Source organism: Lytechinus pictus, chromosome 18, assembly GCF_037042905.1.
Source record: "Lytechinus pictus isolate F3 Inbred chromosome 18, Lp3.0, whole genome shotgun sequence".
NCBI lineage: Eukaryota > Metazoa > Echinodermata > Echinoidea > Temnopleuroida > Toxopneustidae > Lytechinus > Lytechinus pictus.
This window is the reverse complement of record NC_087262.1, coordinates 4,550,001-4,574,163: the sequence shown is the minus strand read 5'-3', so window position 1 is coordinate 4,574,163 and position 24,163 is coordinate 4,550,001. Positions and strand designations below refer to the sequence as shown.

At 35.6% G+C, this 24,163-nt stretch overlaps 1 protein-coding gene across 1 annotated transcript in view; it reads right to left on the bottom strand.

Moving 5' to 3' along the window:
- Positions 1–5,409: 5,409 nt before the first annotated feature.
- Positions 5,410–24,163, bottom strand: part of LOC129281307 (phosphoinositide 3-kinase adapter protein 1-like) — a 99,472-nt gene continuing 80,718 nt past the window's right edge. The window contains exons 23-29 of the mRNA XM_064112889.1: positions 24,062–24,105; positions 23,083–23,125; positions 20,940–21,004; positions 19,186–19,263; positions 18,485–18,792; positions 11,852–11,968; positions 5,410–8,084 (exon numbers count right to left, since the gene is read on the bottom strand). Coding sequence (XP_063968959.1) covers positions 7,919–8,084; positions 11,852–11,968; positions 18,485–18,792; positions 19,186–19,263; positions 20,940–21,004; positions 23,083–23,125; positions 24,062–24,105 — 821 coding nt within the window. The 3' untranslated portion in view covers positions 5,410–7,918. The remainder of the gene's footprint in view (positions 8,085–11,851; positions 11,969–18,484; positions 18,793–19,185; positions 19,264–20,939; positions 21,005–23,082; positions 23,126–24,061; positions 24,106–24,163) is intronic.

Sequence of the window (24,163 nt, the reverse complement as noted above, 5' to 3'; positions counted from 1 at the left end):
TTGCCATCAGGCTCATACCAATCTGGAATTCATTCTGCTAGAACCAAAATATACACAAATGCTACTTTAATTTCAAGGAGATACATTTTGATTATTTAAATGCATTTTTTTTCCCACTTTATCCATTTACATCTGACCTTAATTAACTTTGTTTTCAAAGTCAGAGTTCTTATTTTTCCATTGTCTTAAGATATGATTAAACACTTTGCTATTGAATGCGTATGATTCATATTAATTCATTTCTGCTCCATACTTATAACAGGGTGTAATTTCAAAAAAGTATATATTTTCGTTTTGTGAAATCGGGTTCTCGCTTGAACATCCCTTATACATGATACGTCATTTTAATTTACCATTATTTTGCTCTCTACTGCCCTCTACAGGTGCCTTCGTGGGCTCAAGCAACAGACAATGCACATGCTCAAAACTGCGGCTTGCTCACCCTTCAATACACAATAAGCGGACTTCCTTTGCCTCTTCTCTCATCACGCTCGTAGGTTCCTTGAACCGCCTTTGTGTATCGTGCTTTGTATGTTGTAAGTTCCCTTTCTGTTCGTTTTTGCTTCAGTACCTCTTCTCATTGTATCTGTTCCTGACCGGGACTTGTATTTCAGATTTCACTGTTCCTGTTATAGACATTTTAATGTCATCTAAACAAAAAAATGCGTTTTCTGATTTTTCTTTAATATGGCAAATTCGGTAGATACACCATTCAATTCAATTAACGATGATGACTTTCTTGACCTGTTTAGACCACCATTAGTAGAAGGTGAATCAAACATAAATCCCTATGTTACTTCCTTTGAAAATCATGTTACAGACAAATTTAATTCATCGTCACAAGAGTTGAATTATGATTTTGACACTGATAACCAATTTCAAAGTCCATGTTCTGAATACGTCACCCACAACCAGTTTAATAATGTTGTTAAGGAATTTGATAACTCCTCTTTTTCTCTTATACACCTTAATATTAGGAGCATTAATAAACACTTTGATGAATTACGGTTACTTTTGAATAATCCCACCATGCAAACATTTTCAGTAGTAGGTTTAACCGAAACATGGCTTTCTCATGATTCAAGCCTTCCATTCGCTCTCGATGGATATGATCTTTTAGTTAACAACAGACAAAATAGGATGGGTGGGGGCGTTGCGTTATATGTTTCACAATCCTATGATTATGTAGTTCGAGACGAACTTAACAGCATGACTGATACAATTGAATCTCTTTTTATTGAAATTACTATCCCTAACAGCAAAAACATTATCATAGGTGTTATATACAGGCCTCCGAGTTCGAATATTAAATCATTTTTAGATCATCTCTCAGACTTAGTTAAAAATCCAATTTTTGATAATAAAAATTGCTTTATAATGGGCGATTTTAATATTGATTTATTAAAACAAAATAATGTCACACAAGATTTTTTGGAAACATTTTTATCCGCTTCTTACTTACCTTTAATATCTAAACCCACACGCATAGTCAATGAATCCGCTTCTCTTATTGATAATATTTTCTGTAACGTTCTTCCCCCACCCGATTCCTTCATATTACTCTCTGATATCACTGATCACTTCCCTGTCTCGACTAATTTCTCTTTAAAAGACAGATTCAATAACATATATAGCCGTCCATTAAAACGAAGAATAACACACGAAAATATAGCTCGTCTGGGTGCTAGTTTAGACGATGTTGATTGGTCTTGTGTCTTTGATAATAATGACGTAAACTTGTCCTTTGAAAATTTTATGAACATTTTTAATTTACACTTTGACACTCATATTCCAAAACTTAGAGATAAGACATCTAACTACAAAAAATCACCGAAGCTCCCATGGATTTCCAAATCGCTCTTGCGTTCGATAAATAGGAAGAATAATTTGTATTATAAACATAAAATGAAACGCTCTGAGCAATCCAAACTTAAATATACTTCTTACAAAAATACATTGACAAAAATTATACGTTTAGAAAAGAAAAGATATTTTACTAACCAGTTACAACTTTACAAGCGTGATATGCAAAATACTTGGAAAGTTTTAAAACAAGCAATGAATATATCAAATAACAAATCTAATATTACAAAAATTAGATCTGGCGATGTTATTTTTGAAGATTCCCTCCAAATTTGTAGTATCCTGAATAATCATTTTTCTTCAATTGGGGAAAATCTTGCAAGTAATATTCCTCCCGCAACAAAACACTTTTCTGAATTTTTAGGCCCACCAAATTCTAGTTCAATGTTTCTCGCTCCAACTTATAATCAGGAGATAATTAATATTGTCTCTGATTTTAGTTCTAAAAAAAGTACAGGACATGATGACATCAATAATTTTCTTCTTAAGGGGGTAATATCGTCAATTGCGGATCCCCTAACTCATATTTTCAATCTGTCACTTCTTAACGGCATTGTCCCCGAGAGCATGAAAATTGCAAAAGTCATTCCCTTGTTTAAAAAGGGTGATAAATTAGATGTTAATAATTATCGCCCTATTTCTTTGTTATCTACATTGTCGAAAATACTTGAAAAGATTATTTATAAAAGAACTGTAAATTTTTTCAAATCAAATAATATTCTTTCAAATTCCCAATTTGGATTTAGGGAAAAGCATAGCACCACACATGCTTTATTGAGTTTCATTGAAAAAGCGGCACATTCAATCGATAAATCTTCTCATTTAATTGGTTTGTTCCTGGACTTCTCCAAGGCCTTCGACACCATTAATCATGATATTTTACTTAACAAATTACATCATTATGGAGTGCGTGGGAAGGCCTTGGAGTGGTTCAGGAGCTACCTCTTGAATAGGAAGCAATATGTCTTTTTAAACGGTTGCAATTCTCAAATGAAAAAAAATAATTGTGGAGTTCCCCAGGGTAGTATCTTAGGCCCGATTTTGTTTATAGTTTATATTAATGATTTTTGTAGATCATCAGACGTTCTTTCTTTCATTCTCTTTGCGGACGACTCTAACTTATTTTTTTCACATAAAAATCCTCTTCACCTTGCTAATATAATCAACTCTGAACTAGAAAATGTTACCGAATGGATAAGAGCAAATAAATTGTCACTAAATCTTCAAAAAACAAAATACATGTTGTTTAGCAACTCCATAAATACACTTCCTGTTGATATTATTTTGGATGGAACTCCCTTGGAAAATGTATCCCATATTAAGTTTCTTGGAATAACAGTCGATAATAAGCTCTCATGGAAATTTCACATAGATAACATATGTAAAACTATTTCACGCAACATTGGTATAATTAACAAGCTTAAATTTTGTTTACCATTATCGTCCCTGCTTACATTATATTCATCCCTTATATTGCCTTATTTAAATTATGGAATTTTAGCGTGGGGTAACACACAACAAACACTCTTAGACAAATTACTCCTATTACAAAAGAAGTCTCTACGTATTATATGTCACACGGCATATTTGTCTCATACTGACCCATTATTTTTTGAACATAGAATATTGAAAATTAAGGACTTATATTTGTTTAATCTCGGTCAATTTATGTATAACTATAACAACAACAACCTCCCAAATGTATTCAATTCAATGTTTCCAAAAAATCAATCCATTCACAACTATCCAACAAGGCGATTGGGTGAATTTCATTTACCACTTTTAAGAACTTTGCGGGCTCAGAACACATTTATATACGATGGACCGAAGTTATGGAACTCACTTCATAATGATATAACAAATGCAAAATCATTGAACTCTTTTAAGACTAAATTCAAATTATCTCTATTAAAACCTTATAATATACTCCCAAATTAATTTTAATTCATCATTTCTGTCAAGTCATCATCATTATTACTTTAAACTAAAATTAAAACATAAAATTATTATCCTTTTTTTATTAAAAAAATCTGACACAAGTCCTTCTCAGATGTGCTCATTATTGTGTCTATCCTCTCCTCTATTTTCTCCTCTCCAGTCCGCTTATCCGCCTTCCTACCGGTTATTTGTTTAACGGCATCAATCACATTTTTCGTGCATTATATTCTTTCCAGGTTATTTTATATATTTTTTCTCCTCTTACACATCATTGAATCCAGTTTGCTTGAGTCCACGACGGCATGTGTTCTATCTACGTACAGCAGCACCCATCCATCTTCTCAGGGCATTCTCCCCCTTTTTCCCTTTTTTTTTTTTTTTTTTTTTTTTTCTTCTCAAGTTTTTCTGGAGGGGGGGGGGGTGGGAAGGGTAGATATTTTTAGGACGGGTTGTTTTGTCCTTCACCAAACTGTATATTTTTTATTACTTTGTATTTATTTTGTGAGTATTTCCCTCTCATTTATTCATTCTTTTCTCATTTGATTATCTGTATTTATACTTTGTCATTTTGTTATTTGTTGTGTTATCTATTTCTTGAGGGGCCCACATTGTACAAGCATTGCTTTTTAGTGGGTCCCTCCATTTCCATCTTAATTTAATTTATATTGAAAAATAGTATATATATTTAAAACCTACAATGTGTTGCCCAAATCGTCTAAGTGTTTTTTTTTTTTTTTTTTCACTACATATGTATAATTAATTTTGTTTGCAACGGATACAAATATTTATGTTTTATATATGGTATACAATTTGTTTTTGTTTGATGGAAGTGAAATAAATGAATTTGAATTTGAATAACATCTTGTCCTGAGGATTCAACTTGGAAAATTTAACTGTCTTTTGACAGATTTCAATTATTTCTTAAATTAAATTTTAAGGCTACACAATTGATTGTTTGAAGTGATTTCCTGATTTGTTTTGCACCAATTAATCAAACATCCTAAAAATGAACGGGATTGATTAGATAACCTAGAAATGATTTCTTGTAAAAACACATACCTTCATAGAAAAAAAAAAGTTTAAAAGGCTATAAAGGTACAGTATTTTTATTTGCTTTGCACCCTTAAAATGAAAGCCCTTAAAGATTTGAAGAAAAAATATAATTTTCATGTAAAATCACATAGTAACCATGAAAAAAAAGTTAAATGTTTTATAGGTAAAAGAGCCATAAGTCAATATGTATCAGTAATATGGACTAGTGGTAGAGTTACTGTACTTATTAAAGCCGTGCATTACAGGTTCAAACCCCCTGGTTCCCACAAAACATGAATTATTTTTCAGTTTAAACGTGATCATTATTACAGAGAGCAAGCCAAAATATCTATGGTCAATATTGTAATTCTTTAAAAACCCAATATCATTTCAATGTTTCAAGCTTGCTGACATATCTCGCTATGAGTATATAAAAAAATATACATACATATTCTTCTTTTAAAAGGCACAATCATTAGCTTTGTCTTGACTCACATTTTGTACCTTCACCACTTGACTTTAATGATGATGAAAGCTTCATCCCCCAGCAAAATAATTTATCATAAATTCATACCATTACTTCAAGACTGCATTTATTAAATAGGCCTGGTATAAAAATATATGCCCTTTAGGCAACATTTCATATTTTGTGCTCCGTGCTTAAATAGAAATTTTATTCTGATTACGAGTCAATATAAATTATTATTGTGAGCATATATATCTGTATAGAATCACTATGAACTGGATGAGTATAAATTTTCAATAATTTTATTAACAATTTAAAAGAGTAGTTGGACAATAGCATCCTCAATTTTGACTTGCGCCAAAGTACAGCATGACTCCTATTAATGAATCCAGATGTCTACGGGCCTTTTCACACATGAATCTTGAATCATCATTGTATTGATGATTGCAATTCATCTATAGAATCATCGGACCTATCACACACTCACTCGAAAACTGTGATTTGAATTCTAATTCCCCAGCGAAGGCGGTATGTGTCCTTGGTGATTTGTCAATCAAAGCACTGCACCGATACGACGAGTGCATGACAACTGTATTATCTACAGAAGTGCTTGAAAGGACATGTAAGCTCCGCCCCCCAAAAGATGTTTTGGAGGTCAAGCATTTCACACGTAAAATTCGTACCGTAATTTGAGTGAAACTTAAATGGAATTCACCTCCAGAGTAAAATTTGAATTTGTGATTGTGATTAGCGTTTGTGATTCTAGTTTGGTTTCACACGTGCTAAAAATCCGTTATTAGCCTTTTTTTTCACTGGAATCATCATTCAAATTACGATTTTTTTACTGTGTGAAAGGGCGGTACAAGGGTTGCATTAAAATCCATTGCAAAACACCTTTTCAATAATTAACATTAGACTTGTTTAATAAACACTTTTTAGTATCAATTCTTAAGTTAATTTCATTGAAATGGGTTTGCAAATATGTTTACTAACTCGTAGGATTATGACACCATTGGCATCTGGGATCATTCATTGCAGGCTGTAGCCATGCATTGCTTTGGCGCAAATCAAATTTTACATCACGGTAAAAAAATACCTCCTGATTATCCAAGCGTTAATACATACCACAGAAATATGGTATCAAATAATTTGGGGAAAGATACTCGTTTAGGTCATATGTAATAATCATGTGTTCATGAAATAATTTTTTGTTAAATTGGGGATTTGTCAGATGTCAATTTCATTTTTTTTACTCACACGATATATTATTTGCACTATAAAATTGGTGCTCCACTTCTAATAATTTCAAACAACCGTATCCTGAGAATTTTGTGTTAAAAAAAATGGCTAAACAGTTTGTCATTGCACTTATAATGAATAATTTGACATCACATGGATAAGTTTTGAAAATGAAAGATTCTTTCTTTCTTCTATTAATTGGAATATAAAGGATCTAAATTCATGTAATTTTTAAAATAAAAACATCAGTTATATGTAAAATCATTATTCACAATGGAATGACATATCTCAAACTTCAAACCAAGGATAAGAAAGAGTTGGGGTTTCCCAATTAAAAGTTACTATGAAATCTCTTATTTCATTGAAAAAAAAAGAATAACAATATAGTAATAATATTATCAAAAGCTACATGTTTAATCAATGGTAAGTATTTGCAATTTTGTCTTTATAATTACAGTGTAACTTGAAAGTCTTTCTCAGTTAATCAGGAAAAAGAACTAGGACGACATACCAAATAACTTTATTTTCATTAATTCTGGAATGATCATTATCAGAGTTGTATCCTCATATATATATATATATAAATCAGATATTGAAATAGAGAATCATACCAAAAATGTTAGCATTCTAAAACAATGAAATATAATTTAAATATATCCTTACTGTCTGCAGAGTATGAACTTGTAATGTACGAACTGACACAAGACATGACGTTAAGAACATTTACCAATTGGAAATTACATTCAATTATAAATCACAAAGTCTTTGTGGCAATAATACAAGGGCAAGAGTCAATTGAAGAATTAAAAAAAAAAACTTTTTGAAATTTAACACTCATCAGTCATTACTTAAAATTTTGAAAAAGCTTTAGCGTGCTTCTGTTATAAAAGCTTTTGAAAGGTTAAAATTTTTCTATTTGAGGTTACATTATCTTATTTCTTGTAAAAAAAATTATATTTTTATTTGTGGATTCATACAGACCAAAGTTGACCTGTATTTAACAGGTTCATCTTTCGACACAGTTTAAAAATACTATATAAAGACAAGAAAATAGGCACTGATTCAGTTAAAAAAATATGGGCTTGATTCACTAACAGCTGTAATCAATTTCAAATGGGATAAAATCAATCTAATAACATTCAAATGGTGTACAGCTTTAAAACAATACTTGAAAAAAGAACAGTGAGTCGGTCTTCAGAAAGATATATTTTTAAGAAAAAAAGAGTGCATATACACAGCATATTAGGAAATATGAAATTCATATAGTTCTGGGATATTGGAAATCTTGTGTTGTACAACACATGCCTCTGCAAATCCCAATTATGATTCATCGCATGGTTTAACTTCAATCGCAAGAAGATGGGAAGAACTGGCACTTGACTATCTTGGCCGAGGGCCTCTGGGCCTTGGTATGGGCCGCTTGGGTTTTCCGGAGGCGTCTCGATCACTGGGGGAAGCGGGTTCCGCTCCGTCTTTGGCAGGCACCGAAGGGTCGCTCTGTCGGCGAGGGATGTCACCCAGGTTGCTGCGGGAGTTGTCATTGCTACTGTAGGGGGAAGAAGACACAAGGAACGTATGAAGAATCAAATTAAGTATCAGTAACGGATCCATGACAGTTGCTCCGAAGGAAAATCTACACGTTAAGCCGAACGTAAAACCTAACCTCCAAAACTAAAGAAACGCTAATCCCAATCTTTACATTCTTCTGAACTAAAAACTATATTACAATCCTAACTCCAACCCTATGCCCTCAGAGATGTTAAGACCGGAGCAAATGTCGTGTTACCTTGGTAACAACCAGGGGGCATTAAATGATTCACTCTTCTAAGCTTTGGGGGGGGGGGCGGGGAGGTCAAAACATCGTTAATGCACAAGCTTTGTTTGGCCAGACCGTTGCGGCACTACTCATAGAGCGATTGTTCTATAATCCAGCCACCCTGATTGAAACCAGGTCAATGTCACTCGGTACCAGGGCAAGTTCTTCCTACCGGGTACTCATTTGCTACACCTGGGTGGTGAGTGGCAAATGTAAACAAACGCCTTGCTAAAGGACGCGAGTGCTGCAGTGGGATTTGAACCTCCGGACCTTGTGGTTCATAGTCAAGAGACTCATCCACTCGTAACGACTACCGGGTACAATGAGATAATATCAGATTAAGAACAACAACACATAATGGTACCTTGGCGTAAAATACTAACATCATTATGAAATCATAATCATTCATAATGATTAATCTTTACTGAAAAATAAATTTAATGCATTTGTTTGTTTATAGAGTAATTGTTTGTTTACAGTTTTTGTTCTGAATAAATTACTGATGAATGAATGCATGAAAAATGAAATTAGGTGTATTTAGATAAAATAATAGTGGCATTGGTTATAATAAAGAAGCATTTCTTTTATCTAGTTAATTAATAATGCAGTTGAGCTTCATTTGGCCATTCTATAAGCTTTGAAGATTTTTATAAAATTAGTATAATCAAAATAATTAAAACATGCATGTGAGTAAGAGATGGGGGAAAAGCAAAATTCTCAGAGGGAGCAAGTTCAAGGCTATTTGAAAGACATAATCTGACCTGTGACTGGCTTGAATCATGACTTAGGTCAACTTAATCATGCGAATTGATCCTAAACGGGGGTAAACAAAGTTTAATGAGGTGGAGCAAATGGAAAATTAGAGAAGAGAAGGGTGCAAAATATCTTAACAATTGTTTGGCTGGAGCTAAATCAAATCATTTCCATGCAGGCGCGTAGCCAGGGGGGCGGTCGCCCCCCCAAAAAAGAAAAAAAAAAGAAGGGGAAAAGGGAGAAAAAGAAAAAGCGAAGGGAGAAAAGGGAAGAAGGGCATAGCTTTATTGGTTTTTTCTTTCTTTTTTGTCAAACATGTCAAAAGAATAAAAACCTACATGAGATGTTCGTTTCTCTCTTCATACAAAATTTTGCTTCCGCGCTTTGCGCGGGAAAAATATCAGGATTGCCTTTCCCCTTTGTTTCCCACACCTTTTTTCTACTCTGTTTTCCCCTTCCCCGGCCATGGGAAACCATTCTTGCCAGAAATTATAAAGCATACATCGATATGAAAAGTATTTTTTTTATTGCACTGACACAAAATTTAGGCTCTTCTGTTCAGAGCGGGTAAACTTTTATAACATCACTCCCCGAGTCCCCAAATGCTATTTTTCCGTTTTTCAGCAAGCAATTTGTTGGCAAAGCTTCTACTCAAAGGGGAAAGCATTAGATTCGTGCCGTGCTATGAGATATGCAAAAGTAGGTACGATGAAACTTTATTTTATATCCCTGCACATCCATCTCCGATCCTGTTTTGGTTTTGCACCATTGATTTAAAATTTCGAATATCACTGAAGTTTCTTAATCATACAAAAGGAAGCGCTTAATATTGAGCAAAATTGCACAATTTTTTTTCCTTCCAAAATAAATCACAGAAGAATCCGTGCTTCGCGTGCATGGGAAAGGAAAAGTCCCTCTTCTAGCTTCTCATCATCCCTTTCACATTTTGAGCTATATTTTTCTTCGTATTATCTAAGAAATATCAAAATTAGAGGAGGTTAAAGTTTCAGAGAAATTTATACAATTCAGAACTTGCCATTCGCGGGAAGAGATCCCTGCATGAATTAGCTTTTTACAGTCTGTTTTGCGAGTTAAATAAATTGAATGTTTTTACAATCAAATCTGATGTGACTAAGGTAGGTATTTTATATCACTTTTGTTCTCATTTTTTTCAATATTAACGTCTTAGCTTTCGCGCCTCGCGCGGTAAGAGGAATTATTTTCAATTCCTAAATCTTTTCCCATTTTGTAGGCGCTGATCTTTTCTTTTGAAATCAGGATTTGTTTTTAATCACAGCAAGTCAATTGAATTCGTGTTGATAAGGTTATTAGGGACGCAAGAGACGTCTTATTTTGATTGAAATTTGATGAGATATCTAAAACTCTGCACCCTCAGTTTTGGCACGATTCGCGTGCACTTACCGCCCCCTCCAAAATTAAATCCTGGCTACGCGGTTGTTTCCACGCACATGAAATAACTGAGGGGTACTTCATACCAAAGGTCTGGGGAAACGTACGATAGAAGAGAAGGAAGGGGGATGGAGCGAATTCTCCAGAACGGAATTAAGAGTGAAAACAAATCATTCATGTCGAAGGATCCTTTATGGAAAAATTCTCAGCATAGCCAAGCAAGGGTCGAGCAAATGCAGGGAGGGAAAGGAGGAGGGTTGCGGTCTGGAGATGGGGGAGGGGGCAAAGAAGGGACCAAAACAAATTCTTCCATGCACAAGTACATCTATGGGGAAGCATCTTGGGGTGAAACGACGAGCTTAAAGGAGAATGAAACTCTTGGGGCAAGTTAGCTTTTGTGAAAGCAGAAAAATCAAAGAATAAGATCAACAAAAGTTTGAGTAAAATAGGACTAGCAATAGAAGAGTTATGAGCATTTGAATGTCGAGATCACTAATGCTATGGAGATCCCCCCCATTGGCAATGAGACCAAGATCTATGATGTCACAGATGAACAACTCTCCCCTTTTGGACACTGAAAATATACCCCAAAACATCTCTTTTTGCTCATTCTAATCATATGACAAACGATTCATCAATGATATAATGTTGTGAAACCTCTGTACTTGTCCTCTCATATAAAGAGAACACCTCACCTTGTGATAGACTCTATAAAAGTGAGAATATAAGTGAAATAAGTACTAAAGTAATGAGGGAGTTGTACGTGTGTGACATCACAGATCTTGGTCGCAATGCCAATGGGAAGATCTACATGGCATTAGTGATCTCATTCATTCAATCTTCCTCAAACTTTCAACAATATGTATCTTTGATTTTTCTCTTTGATATGGATTCAGCTGGTTTCAAGGGTTTCATTCTCCTTTAAACAAATCACTCATGCACATGAACATAGATGGAGAAGCATCTTGTTCAGTGGGTGAATAGGTGATTGAGGAGACAGGATGGAGACATAAAATGGAGAGGGAAGGAGGGGGGGAAGGAGGGAGGGGGGCAACTGCATTTAGCTGGAATAACATTTATGCAAACAGACTGTCTATGGGGATGCGTGCTGATGCACTTAGGGGTGGGGGCAAACAGGGGGAGGGGTATATGGGAGAAGGGTGTAGAAGGGGTGCAAAATAATTGTTTAAAACTTCACGTTGGTAGAATTTAAGCTGAAACAAATCACTCATGCAAAGCCGTCCTTTATGGGGATATCTCCAACAGAACATGGCTGCGGCAAATAGGGGGGGGGGGGTAAACGGGAGATGGGGAGGGGTGCAAAATAACCTAACCTGTCGGAGGAGGAAGAGAATGTGGATGATCTGCCGGCACGCATGGAGGTTACAAACTTGTGTCCCAGCAAAATTGGTCGCAGACTGTGGCGAAGGGGTGATTGTGAACGGGATATGCTTGAAGCAATGAATACGATGAAGGGGGACGTTAATGGTTTTTTTACACGATGGTGGTGTGCCGAAAAAATCATAGCTCAGTGAAAGAAATTATAATTTTTCCACATGTTGCCATAGCAATAAAAATAATAAGGGTTTAATTAAAAACAAAACATGGTCATACTTTCCCAAAGCGAAATCAATTGGAAGAAATATTATTTTCAGTTTTTTAAATACATAATCTGATACTGGTAACTTGAAGTGCGTAACTCTTTTGGGAGACCAGTCTCACCACATATTATAACAAGGTGGCACTTGTTTTTTTTTCTTATTTCACCCTGATTGTTCCAAACTGATGCGCACACTGGCACTTTTGTTTTTCCATTAAAAGAAATATCACAGAACTATTGCTGAGGTTAATTTATCCAAGGTAGTTAGATAGCAGACCTCATAACCCACCCTACAAATATGACATGACACAATATCATAGGATCTTCCAAGTTTAACAAATTACAGTTACTACGGCAGCATGACACAAATTGGGATGGAGATGTACATGTACATTACACAATGTTATGTATGCTATAGACTATTAAAAGGATTTTATATATACAAATGAAAAATCACACGATCTCATATATTTTACTAATTACATTGCAGAAGATTGTTGCTTGAATGATTTACATGATATTCTCTCTTTCTTTATTATGAACTAATTGATGGCAGAATTCAATAGTGTATTAGACCTATCCATATGATACAATGTTGACTAGAAATTTTGGTCAGTCAATAGCAAGCAAATAAATCAAACTTACAACAAATATAAGCTCAAAATACATTTTTAAGAAATAAAATCAAGATAACTGCCACAAAAATTTACAAAATCAAGAAGGTGATTGGGGATTTAGTCACACTTCTTATGATTTCTTCTAATTCAATCTAAATTTTACTCGAATTGGAATTAAAACCAACAAACTTATTTTCTTGAAACATTTATGAATACAGACAAGAAATAAATGGATTTTTTTTTCTGAAGCAAGTTTCCTTTATATATAGGCTCTGTGTCGTTTAAAAAAATGAAAAATCATTAATAAAATATAAGCATCTTTTCAAAACTCTTTGTTACATGTATGTTAGGTAGGATGAAAGGATTGAAGCAGTTTAAGCAAATGCATGGCAAGTTTTCAAGTTATATTTCTCAGTTTTTATTGCACAATAATGTAATTGAACATGCAGAAGCTGAAATTTTGCAGGGGTATTAATTCTGAGTGTCCATTATTTCAAGAAAATAAACAACTTCTGTATATGGCCACTCCCAGAAAACTTCTTAAATCCAACTGATATGGATGTTAAATCAGATTTCAAAGTGAAAATTGACAAGAATATCTTGGTCCACACAAATGAAATAGAATTAGCATTTTGCATGCATGAAAAAAGCAAGATGAAATAACATGCTACGTTATTCAGGAATGCACGTTAGCAATGATTGTTAGCTTTGCATATAATTTAGTGACAATATGTTGAATGTCTTAGACCCCCCATCCACACACAAAAAAATTAAATAAAAATAAGAAGAGAAATGATAAAGAAATAAAAATTAGAAATTGAACAGGAGAATCATATTGCAGTACTTATTAAGACAACTTTTAAGTGAAAGAAAGAAGGAAAAAAAAAAAAACAGATCTGTAGATGCACACTTGGTAATTATAAACCCTGCATTAATTTACTCAATTTATTGGCATAAGGTAGCTCAAATGATAAATACAAATGTTTAAAATAAAGGTTCATAATGCCAAATTTGTCTTGAAAAAAATTCATTGCAACACACATTTATATCTAAATGGTTATGTCTTATGATGAAGGTTTTGTAAATATTTACAGTTTTCAAGAACCATTATTTCAGCTAAATTGCAGTTATTTTACATTTTCATTTACAACGTAAAAAGCACACTTTAAAAAAAATTTCAATTGTGGCTACGTCCTTAAATGCGAATATTAATGTTCATAGTTTTCATGATCTATGAGTTATATCATTCGAGAAGCACTTGGGGACATTATTGATGTATTAATGGGCATCTTAATCCCCTACTGCAATTCGGTGGAATCACAATATGGTGCGCCATCTATCGGTGCAGCAGACGGGCCAAATTTCTAACGTTGGGGTCGACATCGCATGCAAGCGCAGGCAGCACAGTGCTAACAGTGCTAGTGCTTCAAAATGAAAACCATATGGCAAGAATTCACAAAAAACCGTCTGAAGTTCGCAAAGAAATATGCGGGCAAATTTCTCTCCTATATGTTCCTCCTGGACCCTAGAAAACAGCATATCCTGTCGAGCCGCGTCGGCCAATGCTGAATAATCGCATGCATGCACGCATTTTAGTACTAGCGCGCGCAACAGATGCCGACTTTTTCCCCATGAGGCATTGCAAATTTCGGCCTGTCTGCTATAACCAATAGATGGTGCACCGTATTGGGAATCTACCAAATTGCCAGGACCCCACACATTCTTTTTAATGCAAAATAGGATGATTATATAATAATTTGTCTTGATGAAGTCCTCTCTTTCCAATATTGTTCTTTTCACTTATTCAGTTTTCCCCTCCTTTTCTCGTTTGTAACATTTTATTGGGGGGGTCATTTAAAAATCATGGAAATGTTTAACAATCCCTGATTACACTAGCTGCACCAGGACTATCCTACATGTATATAATAGATTAAATGAGGATATGAATGGGATACCTATTCACCCTGCTAAAACCTGGGAATATATTACATGTACTAATCGATTAAAATACAATGAATGTAGCACAAATCTAAATGCAACATTACAATGACAACAACAAAAGCATTGATCGCTATTGTACATATACACATGTTCTTTAAAACTACTCTGTTGAGTGCTACAATTATCTAAATGAGATCAACACATTAAAAGTGCACTAATGCATTACTTGTGCTCCATTCTTTTTCGCATTGCCAATTTGATAAAAGGCTTGGATGCAGGGATTGCTTTCAAATAGTTTACCTGGGTTGGTAAATTGGCAACTTTTGGGGACACTGTAAAAGCTCTTAATGCCGGCCATCATTTTTTACCCTAAATAAAGAGAGAGATCATAAGCGTAATACGTAGTCATTCACATTCTCTCCAAGTTATTTAGTTGAACTTACAATCATCCGACAAAAAACCGAATAAAATGGAAACGAAAAAAAAAAAAAACTCTTCTACAGATATGTGGTACAGTGTATCTCAAAAAAATAATAATAATGCTCTCAAATATCTGATACATCTAACAAATAATACAAAAGATCCAGCCCTAAACACAAACTAAGAGAAGTAAAGTCACTACATATGTTATTTAAATTTGGAGGGGAGGGGGTTAACCATTTAAAAAGAAATAAAATGAGCTTAAACTATTTTTTCTATGTTATAATATGTTTAGGTTTGCTTGAACTGTGTAAGTTTGACAAAATGGTCATCATTTAACTTGTAAGATTACTTCACACCAGTGGCAGATCCGGGGTGGGGAGGGGGGGGGGGGGTGCACATCCGGCCCGTGCCCCCCACCCCCTGTTTTGAGAGCCATAATCAAAATCAATAATGTGAATATGCTGTTCTTACACAAGTGTGCCCCCTCCCCCTTTGAAAGTCACAGTATATATTTTTAATGGGAATATCTTGACAATACACAAGTGAGGACCTTTTTTTTTTGCCTGTCAAATTTTATGTGGACGAAATGACCTTCATTTTTGGGTGAAAGCCTTTTTTTTTGCTTGTCAAATGTGCCCCCCCCCCTTTGAAAAATCCTGGATCCGCCCCTCCTTCACACTATGATTAATTCAGTATTCTGTGTCATTTATATCACATATTATCCCTACTAGATATGAAGAGAAAAGATATCAAATGAATGGGGGTAAACGCATAAATGTAACAGTCATGTTAAAACAAAAGTACTGTAGGCTCAATCTTTAAATATAAAGGAGACATGATTTCAAATGTAATATATATATGTCGGAAATTAATGAACTTGTGAGGCAACAAATAGTAAGGATAAGTAACATTTCATGCACATAAAATAATACACTGTATGACTGGATTTGGTATTTGCCATGGAAAGATTAAAACATCTTTAACAGCCAACATGAGTTTGATTCATTATCCATAATACTTGAAAAAATATCAGTCGGTTTATCAAAAAGGGGTAATAAAAATCATTTTAATTTTTTGATAGCAATAACATCAGACAGAATATAGTCATGTTTTTATAAATCATATTCATGTCAGGAAAAGGGAAAGAAAAACCCCTGAATTAGTAGAAGATGATTTCATTAGTCAGCATTAATTCATGGGCCCAATTTCACATCGCTGAGCGATTGGTTGTACAATTGGGAAATTGCCAATTCGTCTATTGCCATCTCATCCACTGATCACATTGTCTAACTTCATTTGATCCAACAAACATTTGGTCCAATAACCATTTGGTCCAAGCATGTCCAATCATCAGTTTGTCTGATCACCAGTTCATCTCACAACCAGTTGATCTACTATTTGTTTTATTTTCATTTACCCAAATAACACTTAATCCAATTAGACCAAATGATATATGGACTAAATGGCTATTGGACCAAATGGTTATCAGACGAAATGGTGAGTGGACGAAATGGCAATTAGACCATGTGGATAGTGGACGAACTGATGGTAGACCATATGATAGTAGACAAGTTGGTAATTGGACGAATTGGCATCAGACCAATTGATAATAACCGTACAATTGATTTGTATGAACAATTGCACATAATGATCAATGCAATCAATTGGAAAGATCTGCCCTATTATCAATCGCTAAGATTTGTGAAACATGGCCCAGCTCAAGTAAAAGGCCAAGCCAGTCCAAGAACAGAAATGAAAATTAATTACAAATTTCATGCACATTTCCAACAACACAGTTCACGTGACAAGGTTGAGAAAATGCCTAGGGGAACACTGATTCAATCATGATTAATATTTCATATCAAAATGGAAGTTTTAATACAATAAGCCAGTTCACGGTTAGCTCATGATCAACTTTTCTCAAATGACCTTTGTGATTTTTCATTAGGATAAGCACTATCATTTTCAAATGTAGATGTTGCGTAAGCTTTACCGGTAGAGTATTCAAATTCTAAGAACAAAAGGCATTGTATAGACCAGGTGACTAGAATAGTACATCAGGGATAAAGTTTGGAAATCTGTTTTATTGTCTGCCTTTGGCACATTTGACTATTGTTTAGGCTACTGTCAAATACCAGTGATTATGAAGGCTCTATTTATTACTCTTCAGCTTGGATGTGATAAATATTTTGAAAGGAATACATGAATAATCATCAAATCACAAATGCCTATGTCAGTGAATTTGAAAGCCACCTTCATGGTTGTCTCCAATAACCTTTTTCTGCTCATGCGCAGTTTACAACCGTGAACAGGCTTATAGGGAAATATTACTTTTAGGGACAGTGAATTTCCGTTTTACCGGTAAATAAAACAGAAATTCCGTTTGGTTCTTACACTTTTCATGTAACAATTCATGGAATTCACCTTTGCCAAACGGAATTCAGATTTTTGCTGTGTACATTTTCTAGTGACAAAACGGAATTTCCATTTTTTAGATCGAGTTGAAACGGAATTACAGATTTTTAGAAACGAAAAGACCATTTTTTGAAACAGAAAATCACAGTCTCTATACTTTATAAGCTGGGTTTTAAGACATGGGGAAAAATTACTAAATAAGCTGGGTTTCAGCTAAGATGTCTCCAAATTAAAGTGTTAAAATGATGTAAAGACAGGATAATGAAAAAGAGGAAATTTTGTTAGGCACTTTTAATACCAAAAGTCAAGCTTTTCCCTGTTTCTGGTTTACATACAATCCTTTCAAGGACTACCCTCATTTCCCAAAGAGGCTCTACTTTCTAACTTCCCTTTCTTGCCTCTCCATTTCACTTATACCTCGATCCATTTTTCTTAGTCCTTTCTAGGGACCTGTCTTACAAAGAGTTACAATTGATCCAATCGATTGTAACTCTATGGAAATCCATCAGTGTCATAATTTCTTCTACAGGAAATTTGTAAAATGTCCTTTACAAAGGAGAACACACCAAATTGTCAAGAAATCAATGAATTTATGAATATACATTCATATCGAGAAATTTTTTGGAACAAACAACATTTTATATTTTGACGTTGCTGGCCGTCCATAGTTGGGATTGATCGGATCAATCCCAACTCTTTGTAAGACGGGGCCCTGGACTATACACATGGTGTACCGTAAACCACTTCCGCGATTATACATACCAACATGCACACCTTCATATCACCAAATGGAATGTATTCCAATTGCCAATTTGAAGAAAAGCTTATCAAAAGAGATTTTTGATAATTGCTTGCCTGACCCTGGTTATCTTATACCTTACCTTACAGAAATGCACTATAAGTTTTGTCCATCTAAATTGCCAATTTGAAGCAGAAAAGTTATTGATTTAAAGAAATTTCGAATGTTTTACCTTCTGCGTGGCGGGGGTGGTGCTGCCCTATCTGGTAGTCCTTCAGGTGTCTGCGGAACAGAATGTTCCGAGTGCTCCGGGATGGCGTCATTATCGACACCAGCTCCCCCTCCTCCTCGTGGTGCCACGTCAGGCAAGGGACTCCTTCCTCTGTGGTCAGGGGGGAACATGAGGACGGGGCGGGCTCCGGGAAGGCGCGAGTAGTTGCTGGGTGCGGCCGAGCTGTTCCGGGGCGGGATGGGCGGGATCGGACGGTTAATGTACTCGTCGCTGAAGGGGGCCTGGTTTCGCCAGGAGATACGCTTCGCCTGAAGGAATGGGGTTGAAACGAGTGAAGAAAAGATGGGTCAGATTTCTTAATTCCGTCAAATCTTAAGCAAAAGTACTGTTTATAAATGTGACAATTATAATATGCAATTCTACTTCACAGATACATGCATATTCTCAAAATATTAGACACTTATTAGGTACTACTATGCAGTTCTACTTCACACATATATTCTCAAAATATTAGATTTGAAAAAATAATGATGAATATGTTTTTTAATGGGAGAAGGGTGATGATGATGATCAAGATGATAGAGTTGTTGATGGTGGTGATGATGATGGTTGTGGTGGTTATGATGATGACCCTGAAGGTGGTGATGCTGATAATGGTGATGAAGATCATGACAACGATGATGAATATATCATGAACTCACGGGATCTTTTGCTGAAGTTTGTCTCGATGACCTTGGTGGAGGCGGTTCCATAGGATTTGAGTCAGAGCCGTTCTCATTCTGTTATAAAAACCAAATACAGACAATGAAACCAAGAAACCCTGGAGCCAATTAGTTTGGACATAGACAATTGGATGACCATTCCATGTTTTGAATCCATTTCATTTTCATTATAGATCTAATGAATTGAAATAAAAGACAATGGCCCATATTCTGAAGTTGGGTTTAACTTAAACTCAGGTTTAAAGTTGTGGTTTAAGTATGGCGAGCCAATTGTTACATAAATCACTAACAGTAGAGATATCATACTTCAGCTCATTTGGCTCTCAAATCATTCATAATTGTCTAGGAAGTATAAAAAGATTATTGGCTTCACCATCGATGAATCAGGAAAGAGCACAGTAAACATAAGAAACATACAACTTAATAACAAATGTGATACTTTTGGCTTCCCATACTTGAACCACAACTTTAAACCTGAGTTTAACTTAACCCGACTTCAGAATATGGGCCAATATCAAAACATTAAAATGTACAACAAAATAAACCAATAGATGTAAAGATGGTTGAGAGCCCTGGGCACTGGCTTACAAAAAGAAGTAATACATTCAAATGAAACTATAAATGAGATTGATGTGAATGTCCAATCTCCGCACAAATTAACACCAATCACAATCCGGTGGATTCACAATATGGTGCGCCATCTATCGGTTGCAGCGAATAGGCCAAATTTTTAACTTTGGGGTTGACAGCGCATAGTGCCAGTGTACTGTAAGGTGACTGTGATGCTTCAAAAAATGAAAACGATTTGGCAAAAGCGGAGGACGAATTCACTGAAACGGTATAAATTTTGCAAAGATATATGCCACAGATTTCTCTCCCACCTCCTGGACCCTAGTACACAGCAAATGCAAGCCAGTCAAGTCCTGTCGGCCAATCGCATGCATGCATGCAACAAATGTCGACCTTTTTCCCGTAAGGCATTAATAAAAAAATATAGGATTTGTATAGTGCATGTATCCACCTTGCTAGGTGCTCAAGGCGCTCCTACATTACCCCGGCTAAGCTAGTCTACCGATTCTGGTGCGCACAGCTTTTTGAGGAATTACTTCCTGCCGGTGCCCATTTACCTCACCTGGGTCGAGTGCAGCAGTGTGGATAAATTTCTTGCTGAAGGAAAACACACCATGGATAGGATTCAAAACCACGACCCTCTGTTTGAAAGGCGAGAGTCAGAACCACGAGACCACGACGCATTGCGAATTTCGGCCTGTCCACTGAAACCGATAGATGGCGCACCGTATTGTGAATCCACCGAATTAGAGTTCAATTTTTATCTGTCATAATTCTTTGTAATATGGGCCACAGGTGTAGAATGAGATACATGTAGTAAGTATACCGAGTACCCTACAAGTAAACAGGTAAGTTCACCATCTTGCAGGCAAAAAATAAATTATCAATTTTCATGGGCTACTTTTCATTACACAAAATTATGCCTAAATCAGATTCTGCAAAATCAGATAAAGCTTTAACAATGGACTGGAAGGGGATTTTCCAGGGCTCCCTTTAAAAATAAAATGAGGGGGGGGGGGGGACTCTTATTTAATTTTCTAGGGCACTTTTGAGCATTTCGGGGGTGACATACATAGCCACCCTCTTGAGAGGCAAAGATGACAAAAGCAGATTTGGAAAAATAACTGCTTTAAAACTACAATAATTAATCGGCCGGCACATACCCTAATTGCATCAGGTCCGTTTGAGTTCTCTGAGGTGCCATTGGTAGCATTTAGCCTGGAGGAAACTGGAATGAAAAGAAAAAGGTAAATTGCCAATTCGTCCACTGCCACCTCGTCCACTCACCACATGGTCTACCTTCATTTAGTCTAATGCCATTCCGTCCATCAACATTTCGTCTTAACAACCATTTGGTCTAATCATCACTTTGTCTTATTAGCAGTTCATCTATGACAATTTCGTCTCATAACCAGTTGGTGTAATATTAGTTTTATTCTCATTCATTTTGCCAAATCAACACTTAGTCTAACTGGACCAAATGGTATATGGACGAAATGGCCATTGGACCAAACGGATATTAGACGAAATGGTGAGTGGCAAAATGGCAATTAGAACATGTGGATAAACTGATGGTAGATCAAATTATAGTAGACAAGTTGGCATTGGATGAAATGAATAAACCAAGAAATATTCATGTTAAACTTAAAGCTAAGGTAGTAGCTAACAACAATTTCATGAGAAAAGCTTTCAAATCAAGATTATTTACATGTATCACCATATGACATCATACACGTAGCCTACATGTAGGTCTAGATCCGATAAATTTACAGAAACCTAACCTTGGGAAACCATGAAATCTAAGCTGAACGAGTAGAACACCTCCGTCCAAGTCTTCTAAAATAGGTCTGTAGACTCAAAGTTTTATGATGGTATTCCAAAAACTTAAATTTGCAAATGAAAGAAAACCCTGATCAAAACATAATGCAAGAACACCTATCTCAACGCAAGCCTACCTGTCTCAACCAAGTAGCATAACTACCAATAAAGCCTACCTATCTCAACCAATGCAATGTACACTTGAATCTTTGCTTCCAATCTAATTTGCATAAAATGCTTTTGAGTCGAAAACGCAGCCCACTAGCATACTATCACCTATTCATGCCAGCCGAAAAAAGGGCCGACATAAATAGATAATAAACAAGGCCAGCATACAGCATAAAGGTTAGCTGTGGGTTATGGTGTGTTGTAAAAGTCTTGTGTTGTGCATGTTTATTGTTATGTTGATGTGATGACATCATCATCACATGACTAGTCACATGTTCTGTTATATGTGTCTCTGTACACTGGCCTTGCTTGCTCACTGCCTCCATCCGATTCACAAGCAAGGCCTTTCTTATATACCCCAGCACTTGATAAGCAAACTTTTTGATGGTTAGTGAAGAAACCACCACGCCATGGTTTAACTTCCAAATCTTATGCATAAACATGATGTTTGACAATAGAATTTAGTGCTATCGTCCAATAGGCAGAGAGGAGGTGAGAATCTTTTATCATGAATACATGAATACAAATTAGGAATTCACGAGGAATTCAAGATGACCAGTTTACAAAAGATACTCAAATGTTAAGCCTACAATGGCTAATATATAAGGAGCCACTCAGGCTCAGGTTTTTGAATTTCAAAGGTATTCTTCCATATACATGTAGGCCTGTCTACCAAAAGTATTCAAAGCAAAATAATGAATAAGTTCATCCCCTTCAGGATTTGTCTAACAATGGTGGGACGCTAATCCTCAATGAAAGCATGATTCATGATTGTTGCTAGGTCAGAAAAGGACCTGTAAGCCAGACAATACCACATGTCATGCATGCCTTTGCGACAAATATGACTGCATGGCACAAGGCTGTTGCTAGGTCAGAAAAGGACCTGTAAGCCAGACAATACCACATGTCATGCATGCCTTTGAGACAAATATGAATGCATGGCACATGGCTGTTGCTAGGTCAGAAAAGGACCTGTAAGCCAGACAATACCACATGTCATGCATGCCTTTGAGACAAAGATGAATGCATGGCACATGGTTGTTGCTAGATCAGGCAGATGTACATACCAGGTTTGGTGAAGATATTTACAGATTAGCCATTAACTCATTGGGCCCAATGCCAAAGAAACCTTTCTATAGTTTGTAGAAATTGTGATCATTCTAAACGAGGCTGCGCTACAAGGGCAGCAGGAGGGGGGGGGGTGCCTCCCCCATGTTGGATATTCCTGAAATATTTTCTACCAGGGCACACATTATCAATCCAAAGCCACAGAAGGCCATGGATTCCCTGTTGACTGTTCTACATTTCTACTATATTTACCACTCATTCCACCTGGATTTGTTGGATTTCTTTCTGGTCTCTCCTGATACAAAAAAAAAAAAAAAAAAAAAATATAAGAACATTAATTTCAAAGCATAAAAAATCAAATAAAAATAAAAGTAAAGATGTAATAATAATAGGCATTTATATAGCGCCATCTATCTAGAAATATTATATTCCGAGGTGCATTGTTATTATTAATATTACCCCCGGCTTTAGCTCGAGCTGCCTTTCAGCGCTCATGCATTCAAGGAATTAATCCTGCTGGGTACCCATTCACCTCACCTGGGTCGAGTGCAGCACAATGTGGATGAATTTCTTGCTGAAGGAAATTACGCTATGGCTAGGATGTAAAATAATAAAATCTGTTTTCATCTTTGGAATATCATCCATGTCTATTTTATGTTAGATGATTCCATTAACATATTTGACGTAATATCTTTGAATCTAATTTTTTTCTCATTATCATTGCAATTAGTATCATTATCAATCATCATTATCATTACAAAGTCCAATTAAAAGAGATTAATAAAATATGGATACCAAAATTACTTGCTAACAAACTTGCATCAAATGGGCAATTCCAAACTTTTGTGATTTTCATTTCATTGAGGCTTGTTTTGTGCATGGGTGTGTGTGTATTCCTTACAACATGGTACTATTTTTCATTTCAATGAAAGAGGATGTGTAATCAAGTCAAAGTAAACAATTTGGATTTTTGTCCTATTTCTACTTGAGGATCACAATTGATCAAGAAAATATTCTTCTATTTTCACCTCAAAGTGATGTATTAAAGTGAAATGTTGTCAAAGTGTCCCCTGCGACACAGCATGGAAGCACCCCTAATCAGGTATCAACAAATAAAATGTTTTGTTGAGCCCTTACTAACATACTTTGTAAACACAGAACCTAAAAATGGAAAGAAAACTGTCAAGAAATACAGAGAAGGAACAAAATACAAAATATAACAGTAGCTTACAGCTATATCTCCAACTCGACCTCTGGCGGCTTGAGGTGGAATTCCTGCGAAAAAAAGAGAAAAATAATAGAAGACTATCACAATATCTGAAAGACGGATGAA